Genomic DNA, 14,671 nt, shown 5'->3' with positions numbered 1-14,671 from the left:
ACGTAAGGTTACTCTCATACGAAGCCAGGCCTTCTATCACATAGACCCACACAAAGGAAGCCAAAACCTGAAACTTTCACCCCCGAGATTTCTACTTTCCTTCTAAAAGATCTAGCTCTAAATCATGTACATGGGATAAAACTTCATTTCCGACATTTCTACGCTCTCGTTATTTTTAAAACAAGAATTTATCAAAAAAATGAAAAATTATTGTGAAAAGACGGAAGAGACTTGCCCGATGTTTACGCCGCCATCTTGTTTCTTATTGTACTTCCCCAACGTTACGCGACGCTCGCGTCCGTAACGTTGGGGAAGTACAATAAGACAATGATGAATTCTTCTTCAAAAATAACAACGAGAGCGTAGAAATGTCGGAAATGAAGTTTTATCCCATGTACATGATTTAGGTCTAGATCTTTTAGAAGGAAAGTAGAAATCTCGGGGGTGAAAGTTTCAGGTTTTGGCTTCCTTTGTGTGGGTCTATGAGATAGAAGCCCTGGCTTCGTATGAGAGTAACCTTACGTTAGTAAATGATTTTTACTCTCTAGAAGCCGCCTGGCTAGTCAGAAGCCCATTTGTTTTGTATGTGATTGACAACAAAATTCCTTATCAAATTTCAAAATAAAAGTAGACGGTGAATTTTTAAAGTAGTCGGTGAAAAGGGGTAATTTTTCGTGAATGAGGAATCTGCTTATCACATTTTTATTTGCCGCCAAGGTAATCCTTTTGCAGCAAATGTAAACAAAGGAAATTGGACTCCAAAACTGGAGACTGTCTCTGAAATTGGATACCCAAATTCTTTACAAAAGTCTCTGATATTGGAGATAATCTCCCACATTGGAGACAGTCTCCAATATTGGCCGTGCGCCGCTACTGACATCTGGATTCTGGAATTAGCGGTATTTACTTACTTAGATCAGATCTACTTACTTCATGTACTTGGATTGCCTGGAGGCTCCTGGAGAATAACAGTCATTTTACTGACATAGGCTTACTCTCCATGGAGCCTGGGATGGGATGGTATATGCCCACACACACCAAGTATTTTGGAGACAACAATGTTGCTCCAAAATACTTGTTCTCTTTAATAACTTACCATTAAGTAAACTTATGTAAATGGGCTACAACTTCATTCCCCCCCCCCCCCCCCTTGGAAAAAAACAATTCTTTTTACACCAAAAATTATATAAGAAAAGAAGAAAAATCATGTAAGAAGATGAACTATACTCACAGATGTTATTGTCGATGTCGCCATCTTGACGTTTTTGTTATCGTAGCCAAAATACAGATGCGTATAGAGGCATGAGCAGTGCCAACTTAGATATTTAAAAAAATTGCGTCGTCCAATAGATATCATGGATTGTAAAATACTTGCATCGGCTAATAGATATCATGGAATCACTTCATGATATTTATCGGCCGACGCAAGTATTGTTTTTTATCCAAGTTGGCACTGCTCATGCCTCTATCCGTGTCTGTATCTTTGGCTACAATAACAAAGACGGCAAGATGGTGACAATAATATCTGAGTATAGCTCATCTTCTTACATGATTTTTGTCTCACCTGCATAGCAGAGTGAGACTATAGGCGCCGCTTTTCCGACGGCGGCGGCGGCGTCAACACCAAATCTTAACCTGAGGTTAAGTTTTTGAAATGACAGCATAACTTAGAAAGTATATGGACCTAGTTCATGAAACTTGGCCATAAGGTTAATCAAGTATTACTGAACATCCTGCCTGAGTTTCATGTCACATGACCAAGGTCAAAGGTCATTTAGGGTCAATGAACTTAGACCATGTTGGGGGAATCAACATCAAAATCTTAACCTAAGGTTAAGTTTTTGAAATGTCATCATAACTTAGAAAATATATGGACCTAGTTCATGAAACTTATACATAAGGTTAATCAAGTATCACTGAACATCCTGCATGAGTTTCACATCACATGACCAAGGTCAAAGGTCATTTAGGGTCAATGAACTTTGGCCGAATTGGGGGTATCTGTTGAATTACCATCATAACTTTGAAAGTTTATGGATCTGATTCATGAAACTTGGACATAATAGTAATCAAGTATTACTGAACATCCTGTGCGAGTTTCAGGTCACATGATCAAGGTCAAAGAACTTTGGCCACGTTGGGGGTATTTGTTGAATTGCCATCATATCTCTATAAGTGTATTGGTCTAGTTCATAAAACGTGGAAATAAGAGTAACCAAGTATCACTGAACATCTTGTGCGAGTTATAGTAGTTTTCAAAATCAGCACTGCTGCTATATTGAATCGCGTGATGCAGGTGAGACGGCCAGAGGCATTCCACTTGTTCTTAATTTTTATATTATTTTTCATGTAAAAGGAAGTTTATTAGTTCCTAATGGGGGAAATGAAGTTGTTTTGCATTTACTTAAGTTTGTGATAAGTAAGTTAAAGAAATCGAGTATTTTGGAGCAACATTGTTGTCTTCAAAATACTCGGTGTGTGTGGGCCTATGCCATCCCGTCCCAGGCTTCATGGAGAGTAAGCTTACGTCAGTAGAACTACTTTTACTCTCCAGAAGCCTCCAGGCTACTTATAGATGCTTCAGCTGAACGCAAGACTCTGTCTCTGTATTCAGCTCCAAATTCTGTCTCTTTAGGCTGGCCAGATCATGTAAATCTCGAGATATGCATCCTGTCGCTTTGGCAAAAAACAAAGAAAACAAGATGGCGATGTAAACATCGTGGCAATTTTTCCCTGTCTTTTCATAATATTTTTCTCATTTTTTATGAATTCTTGTTTAAAAATGAAATCAATATTGTAGAAATGTCGGAAATGAAGTTGTATCCCAATTACATGATTTAGGGCTAGATCTTTCAGAAGCAAAGTAGAAATCTCTGGGGCGAAAATATCAGTTCTTCCCGGTACACGCACATGAATGGGACGCAATCCCTGGCTCTTTGGCGAGTAAGCACACGTTAGTGAATGATTTTTACTATCTAAGAGCCTCCTGGCTAGACTTGGTGGGATGCATAATTATATGCAAGCGCAAGTTCAAATCAAATGTAATGTACTAAGAGTAAGAGATCTACATGAACTGCAAGAAGATTTTTACACCGCATGATCTGCAGCAAATCGATCTACATGTAGTATAAAATGTGTCAAGTTTTACATAAATACAGGAAGACTAGATCTAGTCTTATGTGAGAAAGATTAATAAAATAATGTGAGAGAGATGAAATAATGTAAGAACATGAAGAAAGAGGGAAAGAAGAAGAAGAATATTGAACATCTTCCTTACTCTCACCCAGGGACAGAGTGTGCAGCTGGCATTTGATTTGTTGGTGCCAGAATGAGATTGTGTTGCATGGATTCATAGATTCCACTGCCAGTATTCCAGAATTCCATATTTGGGCTTCATCCAGTGATCATCCAGAGATGGTGTTCATGTTAAAAATCATTGCAGATAATCATGAATCAAAATATGATCAGAACAAAATTAAAATGCTGATCTATATCAATTTTTTGTCAATGAAGTCTAGATCTACATATCGTGTAATTTTTTTTTCTTTTTAAAGAAAATTGTAATAAAATGTGATTTTGATGGGGTCTTCATATTTTTTGCTTGTTTTCCTTATTTAGCCAAAACAGATGCCCGATCAGTGGCAGCATGATATGTACAGTGAAGGTGGAGGTGCAATCAGAAGACAAGGATTATCAACTGCAGCGAACGGACCTGGAAAACTGCTAGTTTCAAATCTGGACTTTGGTGTTTCAAATAATGATATTGAGGTTAGTTACATTTCATCATTATGTCCCTTGTTGTTTAGTGGTAGGGCTCTTGACAAGTATTTTCCTTTCATTTCCATCTGTAACTTAGCAGTTTCTGTACCCTTTCTTAATTTCATAAAGACTTGATTTACTGCACATGTGCTCAGAAGAAAAGATGAATTTAAATGGTTGTCAGTATTAACTGATTGTATTGATTATGACTTGCTACTCTGTCAAGGATCCATTCCTCATTATCACTTTATTTGTTGAGTACCAGTGCCAATATTCAAAATGCTCAAACACACACCCTTTTGACTTAAAGTAATTTACACCATAACAAGCCAGTTATAAGACAAAATGCACACAGTGGAAACATTCATGTACCTATTATTTTACTGTTTCACTGTCAATGCAAATTAAGTACACCATGCTATCATTGCAGTTTTCAAATTCACTTTTGTGTGACATTATAACTGTGCTTCAGAAAATACTAACAGTGCCAGCCTGCAGTCAGAACTTCAAAGTAATAGGTCCCTGTAACATCTATAGATATTCTTCATTATTATAATGGTATTCTCTCTCCAGGAATTGTTTGCAGACTTTGGTAGTCTAAAGAAGGCTGCGGTTCATTATGACAGGACGGGAAGAAGTCTTGGTACAGCAGACGTTATCTTTGAAAGGAGAGCAGACGCTATGAAAGCAATCAAGCAGTACCATCAAGTGCCATTAGATGGTGGGTAATCATAATGCTTCCATTTTTTTCGCTTCAGCTGCTGTATTCCTTGAAGGGTCATGTTTGGGTTTTAGAGAGAGAGGGAGAGGTTTAGTTTGAGATGGCATGATGTTAAAGATCATGTTAGTTTTATTAAGTCTGGCTTCAAAGTTTCCATAAGAACAATATACAAATAGCGAATAGGCATGAGTGCGATGGTGCGAGATTTCGCATGAGGTGAGTGAAAGATGCTCTATTCAACGAGGCGTTAGCCGAGTTGAATAGAGCATTTCTTTCTTTCACCGAATGCGAAATCTCGCACCATTGCACGAATAAGAATATTCGCTATTTGTGTTGTACAACGCCTCGGAGTTTAGCGAATTTATGAAAAAACAAAGAGTTTTTCCTGCAGTAATCTATGAAAAGGGAGCAAAAATATGGAAAGCGAAAAGCAAAATCCCACAAGCGACCACCTCGGGCCTGGGCAGCATTGCGCATTTAGCCAGCAGGCTATTCGCGTATTGCACCTGCATTTTTACTGAGCGCAATGAATTGAATCGTATTGTGACGTCACCTCCTAAAGCCGTGCAACGGTACATTTTGGATGGTACGTCTTTTGTGCAACGGTACGAATGTTTGACATTCAGCCTCCCATTTGCTCGCGTACAACAAGCTAAGTAGGCGTTGTACAATGAAGGCTCACACATGAGACCCATCATATCTTTATGGGCACATGAAAAGGGATATCACAATTCTGTGATGCTGTCATTCAAATTTCATTAGAGTTGAATTCTTCAGGTATAGAATAATTGTTATGCAAGGTTGGTATACTATCATTAATTGCATAAAGTTTGCAAGTGTCTTTGATGACAGCCCACTGAATAATGAATGATCAAAGTGACATGTCAACCATTTTCACAATGTTATTTATGAATCATGACTATGATGCAGCACAGCTTTTTGTCCCATGAATTTCTTTCATGTTCACTTTTAGTGGTGCAGATCTGCAAAAATTAGTTTTAGGGGTCATACTTGATTGAAAATGTCATTGACACATCATTTATTTTTTCTCTCCAAGTCAAATTAATATCAATAGAATTGTCCTTGATTATCAATTGAATATGGTAACAATATTTTGACTTTTCTTATTTGCCCCGTTGCATCAACAGGTCGACCGATGAATATTCAGTTAGTGGGTTCAGCGACTGAGCTAGAGTCAAACCCAATGCAATCAAGACCGTAAGTTTGCATCTTTTCTATTTTGTCCATTCTCCTGTAGTTAGGGTATCTTGTAAAGGCCTGCTTTCTAAAGTTGTATGTTTTGTATTTATGTTTGTGCTAGAATATGATCTAATTATGACATCAAGATTTGAAGAAAAAAAATTAAATATTTCCTTTTAATTTTTAAAGTTTTTTTTTTTAGACTGGTGGAACAAAGAGATAATAGTAATACTACAAAATATGTATTAAAGCTATGTAAAAGCAACATTTAGATAATTTAAAGTGTTCATTCAGTCCCACCAATTGTCTTTTGGATCAAAACACAATTTGTCAAGTTGGGCATATGTAAAGGCTCAACAAAGGATGCTCGTAAACTATTCTTGTTCTAGTCGCTCTAATTGAGTCATCGAAATTTAGATTTTATAGGCCCTTGCAAACATATTTTGCCCTCATTGTATGTTATGAGGAAGACTGAGAAAGATGTGTTATTTCACACAGGTTGTGTACATTGTAAGCGGTTTTATATTCTTGCCTAACAAATCCCAACAGAGTAAACATAGGAATAGCAAGTTCAGGATAATGAATAAGTTGTAACCATTTGGCACATTTATGCATAATGTATTTTACTCAGATTAAAGAATAGCAGTTTGTCCACCCTCTGATTGTTTGCAAAATTGTTGCCTGTAAGCAAAAATGTTATTGTTTGTTTTATAGTTGTCTTATCTTTTTCATTCTGTTTGGATTTTCAAGGCAAGAATGTAAAAGTGCTTGCATATCCTGTGTGTATGAAAGCAAATATCCAGGGGGTTGAGTCCAGTATGATTAGCATTGAATACTCTTTTCTCAAAACCAATTTAAGCTATTTTCCTTCAAGGAGATACTGCTATTCTCTCTTTTTGATCTTGTTTGCCACATCCTGTTTTGAGATTAGCTTAAGTGACATGCCTTTTGTTGTTTCTAAGAGGTACAAGTGTATCAGTAAGTCTTTAATCCTGGTATTAATGTGCGTTGAATACTTTCAACAATCTTGGAGGTGGCTGAAGACTAGATTCTTTACACAGACACACACACAGGCCATGGTGATTTATCCTGCCTCATCTGTTACCGTTTTGAACAATGGAGTCACCGGGTATATTGTAAGGTTGTTAGGTGGTGGCCTTTCACTTTGGAGTATTCTAACACAGCATTATCTGTATAAATGTGCAGTAAGACAAAGGGTCAAAGACTTACTTGCTAAGGTATTATATGGTTAAGACTCAAATTTCTGCCGTCCATACCTTGTTGGCCACTTCTCATTTTCTTCATGATAAGGATGAATAATGAGCATGGCAGGGTTAAGAGATCTATTAAAGTCCATTTAATATCCCACTTTTTAATGGAATGCAGGGCCTGACCTTAACTTTTTTCTTAGGGAGCCTGCCGGGCTCCTCAAGCACTTTTTTAGGGAGCCCGCAAGGGTTTTAAGGAGCCCAAGTTTATCACATTTTTTTTTGCATAATACTGGTCATTAACTATTTCAAAAATTAAAACGCACTATCACGATATGTTTTTTTTTAAATAATGATTAGCACCAGGTGCATTAATTCAGGGTAAATCAGATTTTAAGTGTTTAAGTGTATTTTGACACCCCACCACCCTAACACATGTACACACTAGTAATATACAACTTCACAAACACTTTTTTATTTTTATTTTAATGACCCCCACTCCAAAATAGAGAAATGAATCAACAAAAATGAAATAAATTAAATAAACAAGATGAATAAATATATATAAAAATATAGGGAGAGAGTCTGGTCTACTAATGATAAATTATGAAAGATCTAGAACTCTAAATTATTTGTTAAAAAATATTTTCTCATGCTCAGAATCATGGGTGTGGGTTAGTGTGTGTTTGTGTTGGTGTGACTGTGGGGTGGACTTGGATATACAAGTATGTATAAGTAAAGGAAATTAATAATTATGTAATTTCTACTCCATAATATCCTTTTTATATCAGTACAAAACCACACAGGCTAAGTATGTCACATGTAGGCACATGTTTATGTACATGTACGTGTACCCTAACTTTTCCTGCAGTTCATTGAAAACGCAGATCTCCACGGAAATTGCATTTCTCTTTGAGGGAGTCTAAATTTGGTGAAAAAGTATTTCATTAATAACTTAGATATACATCACAATGAAGAAATCATCCAACTTTATCGGTTGTTTTAAAAAATAGACCTGAAATATACACTATCTGAAACAGAAAATCACCATCATTGAGGCCTTTACTGACCTAATCATCCCCCAGAGCTCTGGCAGAGAGAGAGAGAGCTCAGACTTGCTCAAGTGTCAGTGCATGCGTAATTAAATCCGGCGGCCCTTAAATCAGATGGTGCCTTGTTTGATGATTTACTGTCTGATATTTACCCCTCCCTTAGAACACAATAAAACAAATGATTTTCAGTTATAATTCACAACCGAGGTAAGTTATTTTGGATGTTAAAAATAGGCTCCATTTTGCGAGCAGAGCCGAAGTCTACACAGCGACGGACTCACCAATGCAAGGTTATAATTAGAATTCTGGGATTTATCTCATGTGCAATTCAAACTCCTATATCACAGAATCGTGTTATCCATAGGGGAAATGTGTGCATTAGAAATTACACATGGTGGTAATGATAATGGAACCATTTTTGTGGCTGGTACGAGAAAAAAGTTAGGGAGCCCGCCGGGCTTTTTCAAATACTTTCTAACGAGCCTGCAGAGGTTTTAGGGAGCCATTTGCCACCGGGCTCCCGCTAAAATCGAGCCCTGGAATGAATATTTTTTATATGTAACTTTCACATTTTTAAAGGTGAGGCAAGAAGTTACAAGCGGTAATACAAAAAGCAGAAGAAACAGAGGATAGAAATATTGTAATTTTAATGGAACTTTCACCTATTTGAAGATGAAGTGAGAAGTTGCAAGCAGCACCATAATATGCAGGAGATGGGTTGCCATTTAAGAACACAGACACATGTACATCAAGTGCATTATGTAAATAATGCAGAATGATATTCCACCAATCTTATGTGAAATTGTCATTGTGTAGTGTTCAGTCATGAAACCTGTGTTTATGCTATTTGAATTTAAATTATGCACTTGTAGACAGTTAACAGTATGGTCCATCTTCTTTTTTTAATGAAGGAGACAGCAAGCTGGAGGAGGTCGAGGAGGAGGAGGAAGGGGTGGAGTCCGTCGGAATCAGGGAAGCTACAACCAAGGAGGCTTCAACCAGGGGGGTTACAACCAGGGCCGAAGGGGTGGAGGAGGCGGACGAGGGGGAGGAACCAGGGGGCGTGGAGTCCGAGGGAGAGGTAGGGGCAGGGGTGGTGGAGGTAATAAGCCCACACCAACTGCTGCCGAATTGGATGCTGAATTAGATGCGTATAACTCACAGGTTAGTTTTTAACTGGATGCCCCATTCATATTGTTTTCTGAATCAAATTATTAGGGAGAGTCCCCAGTTTTTGTGGCAAACTGCAAAAATGCACAGAATCCTGAAAGAATACAGGATTTATCGGAAAGCAACATTTTGCAGGCCATAAAAAAAAAGAAGTAGAGTGAAACTTTAGGAATGTCAAACCGAATTCCAATAAAATAAAGACTGAAAAATCTGCCCATCGAACCTGTGATCAGCATGTATCTGCCAAGATATTCTCCAAGATTTTCACTATATACAATTGCTTTATCAGTATGTACATGTCACTAAAGAATGTCAAATGATATGTTTAGAACAGCAAACATTAAGGATTTTGTAATTTATGAAAAAGCTAAAAAAATTTGATCCCTACATTAGGACAAAGTCAAACAACCATATAACTGAGTATTCATAGAAATCGTGTATTAAGTAAGGAGTATTGCATTTTGATAGAAGCCTGGAAGTCAGTTAGCTGATAACTCTGTTTTGTAGTCCATCTTGGGGTAGAATATTGATTTATTCATATTCAACCCTCCATGCTGGTTTGGAGGTATATGGGATGGGAGGGGGGGGGGCTTGGCATCTTTTTACCTGTTTGTGAGAAGAAAGAACCAAGTAGACCATGAATGCTGATTTTTTTTTTATTTTATTTTTTTTTTATTGAAACAAAAATAGTTGAGTTCATCGTTTGCAGTCAGTTTGTTATGTCAGAAAGGAGAATGTGAGTGATTCTAACATATATGTACATTACATATGCAATTATAATTCAATTTGACAAGGATAATCAACTTTATCTGTTATGTAAGTATCAAGGACGGGAACAGTGAGATCACTCATTTTTAAAACATTTATTTTTTGTATGAAACACACCTGTAAATAAATTCAGTTTATTTTGCATGCATACTATCTCTCCAGCCGATATGTTGTTTAAAATAATTATTTCTTCTTTTCTCCCTTCCTATTTCTTTTCATGTCACAGATTGATAGCTAGAGAGTGCTTGGATGTATATACCACAACAGTACCATATCAGACCCAGAAAAGGATAATCAGCAAATTTCCTCTTTTAATTATTTTGTATAAAAAAATAAAACAACAAGTATTCCATTTTAAACGATATCAGATGGCACTATCCATTTTGTTCCTACAGGCTCATGGTTTTTTTTATTATTATCATTTTTCTATTAATATTGTTCTTTTTCGATGATTGTATATTTTATATTGGTCCAAAGCTATGTAACATGCAAGACTTGGACTTATGATTGACAAGAACTTGTGGGGTTGCCCTGAATATCAGTCCATTGAGGCATTACATGATTTATTTACATTCTGTACAAACATAATCTAAGATGACTAGACCCAGTCACACAAACTCTTATGATGGATCACTAATAGCATAGAATGATCAATCCCTAAGCTATGTGTCACAGGTAATGTGATGTGAGGAGAGGAGTATTGTCTGGCATTTTGTCATTGTTAAACCAAAGTGCGAATGTATTTTCAGTGATCTTGATTAAATTGTAAATAAGAATTTACTTGCACATCAAATGTTTTGTTAGCAATATCTTTGATATTTCTGCTTATTTAAAGTTATTTGCTAAAACGGACGATAAATTGTGTTAAAAAATTAAGAATTATATTTTCAAAGTTGCATTTAAGTTCTGTTTACCTTAACAAAGAGCTTTTTGACTCCTCAAATATTGACATTTTATGATGATTTTGCATTGCAACAATCAAATAAAAAATCACTTTATGTTTCAGTCTTAAGTCTTAGAAAAAATCAATAAATAAGAGTGGATTTGAACAAACAGCGCCCCCACATGGCAGATCAGCGTTTCAAGCTAGGGGTTTGTTGTGATCTAACTACCATATGGAAAGAAATTAATATGATGTACAGTACCTATGATAGGTAATCCTCTAATCTCAGTCACTTTGAATGTAATACATGCATATGTGATCGCACATCACCAGCTGATACATGTATTTATGTTTATATTTAATACCACATTACATTGTCTCTGAATCCATCATTTGTGAAGAACATAAGAAATAATGTCAATTAGTGCGTTTCCTGGATCATCTATACGAAGAAAATATGTTCTGTTCACTATTTCACTGTCCTTGATGACATGTTTTATTCACTGTGCACTGCCTTATATTGTTTGTCCCTTGTTATACTCTTGTAAAATGCTCAATTTGCTACGTTGGGACTCTTCCAGCTACATTTACGTGCAGTTTGTCAGGGGACTCATCTGTTTAAAGGAAGCGTAACATAGTGAAACCTGCATGCAAGGTTAGATGGATTGCAGAGACCAGGTGGCCGTTTTATAAAGCTGTTTGTTAGTGAAGAGCGACTTTAATAACGACCGGTGAACCTTTCTTACTTGCTAAACCATTGCCAATGATTATTTTGGTGTATACCATTCACCACAAGAAAGGATCACTAGTCCTTTAAGTCGCTCTCTACTTACGGACAGCTATATGAAACACCCACTGGACCAAACTGGTACCACAGTACTTTTATACTCTCACCTGATTGGTTCTTATTTTCAGAACTGACCAGCTTTCCATCTAGCACGGCCAGTGTAATCACAGATCACAATGCCATATTCCCTTTAATATTGTCTTTGTATGAGTCTGGGCTGCCATTGGTTCCTGAGTGTAGGATAAATGAAGGATAAATGAAGAGATATGGCTCCCGTTGTGTTATATATATAAGCTATTGTAAATATTTGTCCATTTTCCTGTACATCAGGTTATTATTTTTTTCTAGTATTATATCTCACATAGAAAAAAAAACAGAAAACTTTTTCGGGTAATTTAGAAAATAATATTGTGATGTTTGTAGTGTACCTTTTTATAAAACAGTTTTAAATCGTGTTCTGTACAGACTTGCTCTGATCCGAGATGTGGATGTTTTTTAATGGTAGCACATGACATTATTTTTATTAGTTAAGGGACAATACATGTAAGCAAGACAAGAAGGTACTACCCTTATCTCTCATCGTTTTCCCTTCAAGTGTACCCACATTGGCCCGAATTCACAAAGGTGGTTTTGAAAACCCACGGTTGAGTCCATTGTTTATGCAGATTTCCTGCATGAATTACGCTTATTCTACCGCGTGTATTTAAAAATGTCCAATGCTGATGCACGCTTTTGTCACAATGCGCCAAATTGACGCCTGTTGCCGTGGTTATCCACGCTATTTTATACATGAGTCCACTCTTCAAACAGTGGACTCATTAATAAAATAGCGTATCTAACCATGGAAACAGGCGTCAATTTGGCGCACTGTGACAAAAGCGCGCATCAGCATTGGACATTTTTTATACATGCGCCCGATACGCGCTAAAATAAGCGTAATTTATACAGGAAATCTGCATAAACCATTGACTCAACCGTGGGTTTTCAAAACCACCTTTGTGAATTCAGGCCATTATGTCTGATCAATTTTCAGATGACACATGGGATACTAGCACTATTCTTGTCTCGCAGATTTCTAATAAAAAATACCAGAATCGGAAGACTAGGGTAATTATCTATTCTAGAGATCTTAAGGCATAACTTAAGTATTAAATGCTATGTAAAGGCAGATTATTATTATTATTCCTATTCTAATGGTGTAATTGATTTGGAATCTGTTCGTAGAATTCAGTTTATAACAGAGGTCTCATTTACTGATTAGGAAATGGTGTTAATTTGTACTACAATATTATACAAATAATGAATGTTCATGAGTGCAATGGACAGAATAATTCATGAGGTGAAAAGATGAAATTATCCATTCAACGAGACAAAGCCGATTTGAATGGATCATTCATTTCTTTTTTCACCGAATGAAGTATTCTGTCCATGGCACGAATGAAAAGAACATTCTTTACTTGGTTTATATGACACCTAAAATAGATTCTTTTTCATATGAAATTTCTGAATTTCGATGCAAAATATGCTCATGCAGTGCGAGCTTGGTCTGTTGATTATCGCGTACATACAACATGCCCGCTGGACACACGGGTGGTTTACTTGAGGTACCTGCAGTCTCGGTGCGTGCTTACAATGGAAAGATTGCATGGATCCAAAATTGTATGGTTGATGACGTCATTGTAAAATGGGCTGGATGATCGATATAGAACAACCAATCAAATGACAAGGATGATGATAGAAGGATCTATCTAGATGTCATATAATACTGTACCTTTATCCTGTGAATGTATTTTTGGAGTTGCTTGTGTTTTCCCTTTTTTGATTTGAGGCTCGACATGTGGTGTGTCATGAAGCTGTTTTTCAATTTGTGCATGACAGTTTGAACAACTTGAACATGAACTGCCATAATATTGAGCCCAAAATCTTTTCCCTAGGATGTTGTTATAGTGTATTTAAAGCCTCATTTTAATTGTTTTGCCTTCACACTGCAAGTGTGATTGAACAACTATGTTTGTCAGCTTTCACTTAAAAAGAGATTGGGAATGATTGAGAGTAGCACTCTGCATCATTTGATTGTTACCTCATGTGTAACTTAATGCCGTTAACAATTCTCTGAAACAACCCTATGTGTCATTCTTACACTCAAGACCATGAAATATATATTCTCTCATTCTATTCTGAGATAATTTTCTTGTGGTATAACCCTTGTTTTATCCTTGTAAATTGTGGAAACATTTGTAACAAATTTACTTTCGTCTATGTGCTACTTTCGGGAACCCCCACCTAACCATACTTTTCTCAGTAGCAGAGGGAGGAATGCTGCAAAGAGCAAAAAGTTATTTTTTAATTGAAATTGAAACAGGGCATTTTACATGATCTAGTGTATATTTCATACCAGTTCCTTTAAATTAATATAGATTCTGTATATGCAACTGATAAAAGAATGTTGTATTTATGAACATTGTGATTGTAACATTCATTTATTTTCTTGGAAAGAGCAGGCCGTGTCAGTTGCAAGTAACACAAGAGACATGTTTCATGATGCATCTTGTCCGTGAATTGCTATCAACCAATCAGATGCAAAGATTTCAGTAGCTTATAAGAGTTCCTGAAAATCAGTCACTGACTAATTTGTTTTATGAAATGCTCCTCAGATTGCTTATCATGGTTTGTTTATCTACGATGACGAGTTACGCACAATATACCATGGCTTGTGACTGCTTTCTTGTGCTTCTTTATTGATAGAGCCAAACAGTGAAATTAAAAGTATTGGGTTATTTGGAGGGGCCTGACTCTAATATATTGTCATTGGTTTTAAATTGCATTTGGTATTCTCCCAACACTGGTGGCCAATGATAGATCAGCTAGAAGTTTGATATTACACGTGTACTTATGCCCTGTTTTATTTTTAAGAGTAATCAAGATCTACTTCCTCACTTAGAGAGGGGAAAATTAACAGTGAGGATGTCTTTTAATCAGTCACTTTGTACGATTTCTTGTTAATAATAAATTGATGAGCGAGTAGTACGATCTTGTGTGCATCTTTATTCTTGATTTTGAATTATAAATCGATTTTAATGCAACTTGTGATAGAGATATTTGCACTGATCTACACAGTCTCCA

General features: G+C 36.5%; 1 protein-coding gene across 1 annotated transcript; it reads left to right on the top strand.

The window, feature by feature from the left end:
* Window positions 1-3,585: 3,585 nt before the first annotated feature.
* LOC129269433 (THO complex subunit 4-like) lies at window positions 3,586-14,575 on the top strand. The gene is made up of 5 exons (XM_064105753.1): window positions 3,586-3,768; window positions 4,333-4,480; window positions 5,629-5,698; window positions 8,852-9,104; window positions 10,105-14,575. The coding sequence occupies exons 1-5, from the start codon at window positions 3,628-3,630 to the stop codon at window positions 10,114-10,116; spliced, it is 624 nt and encodes a 207-aa protein (XP_063961823.1). The 5' UTR covers window positions 3,586-3,627; the 3' UTR covers window positions 10,117-14,575.
* Window positions 14,576-14,671: the final 96 nt, after the last annotated feature.

The sequence above is a fragment of the Lytechinus pictus genome, chromosome 10, assembly GCF_037042905.1.
Source record: "Lytechinus pictus isolate F3 Inbred chromosome 10, Lp3.0, whole genome shotgun sequence".
NCBI lineage: Eukaryota > Metazoa > Echinodermata > Echinoidea > Temnopleuroida > Toxopneustidae > Lytechinus > Lytechinus pictus.
Note: the sequence above shows the minus strand (reverse complement) of the source record. Positions and strands in the feature narration are given on the sequence as shown.

Coding starts and splice junctions, on each gene's coding strand:
- LOC129269433 (XM_064105753.1), top strand. CDS start 3,628: ATGCCCGATCAGTGGCAGCATGATATGTACAGTGAAGGTGGAGGTGCA. Junction 3,769..4,332: donor TTTCAAATAATGATATTGAG/GTTAGTTACATT, acceptor TTCTCTCTCCAG/GAATTGTTTGCAGACTTTGG. Junction 5,699..8,851: donor AACCCAATGCAATCAAGACC/GTAAGTTTGCAT, acceptor TTTTTAATGAAG/GAGACAGCAAGCTGGAGGAG.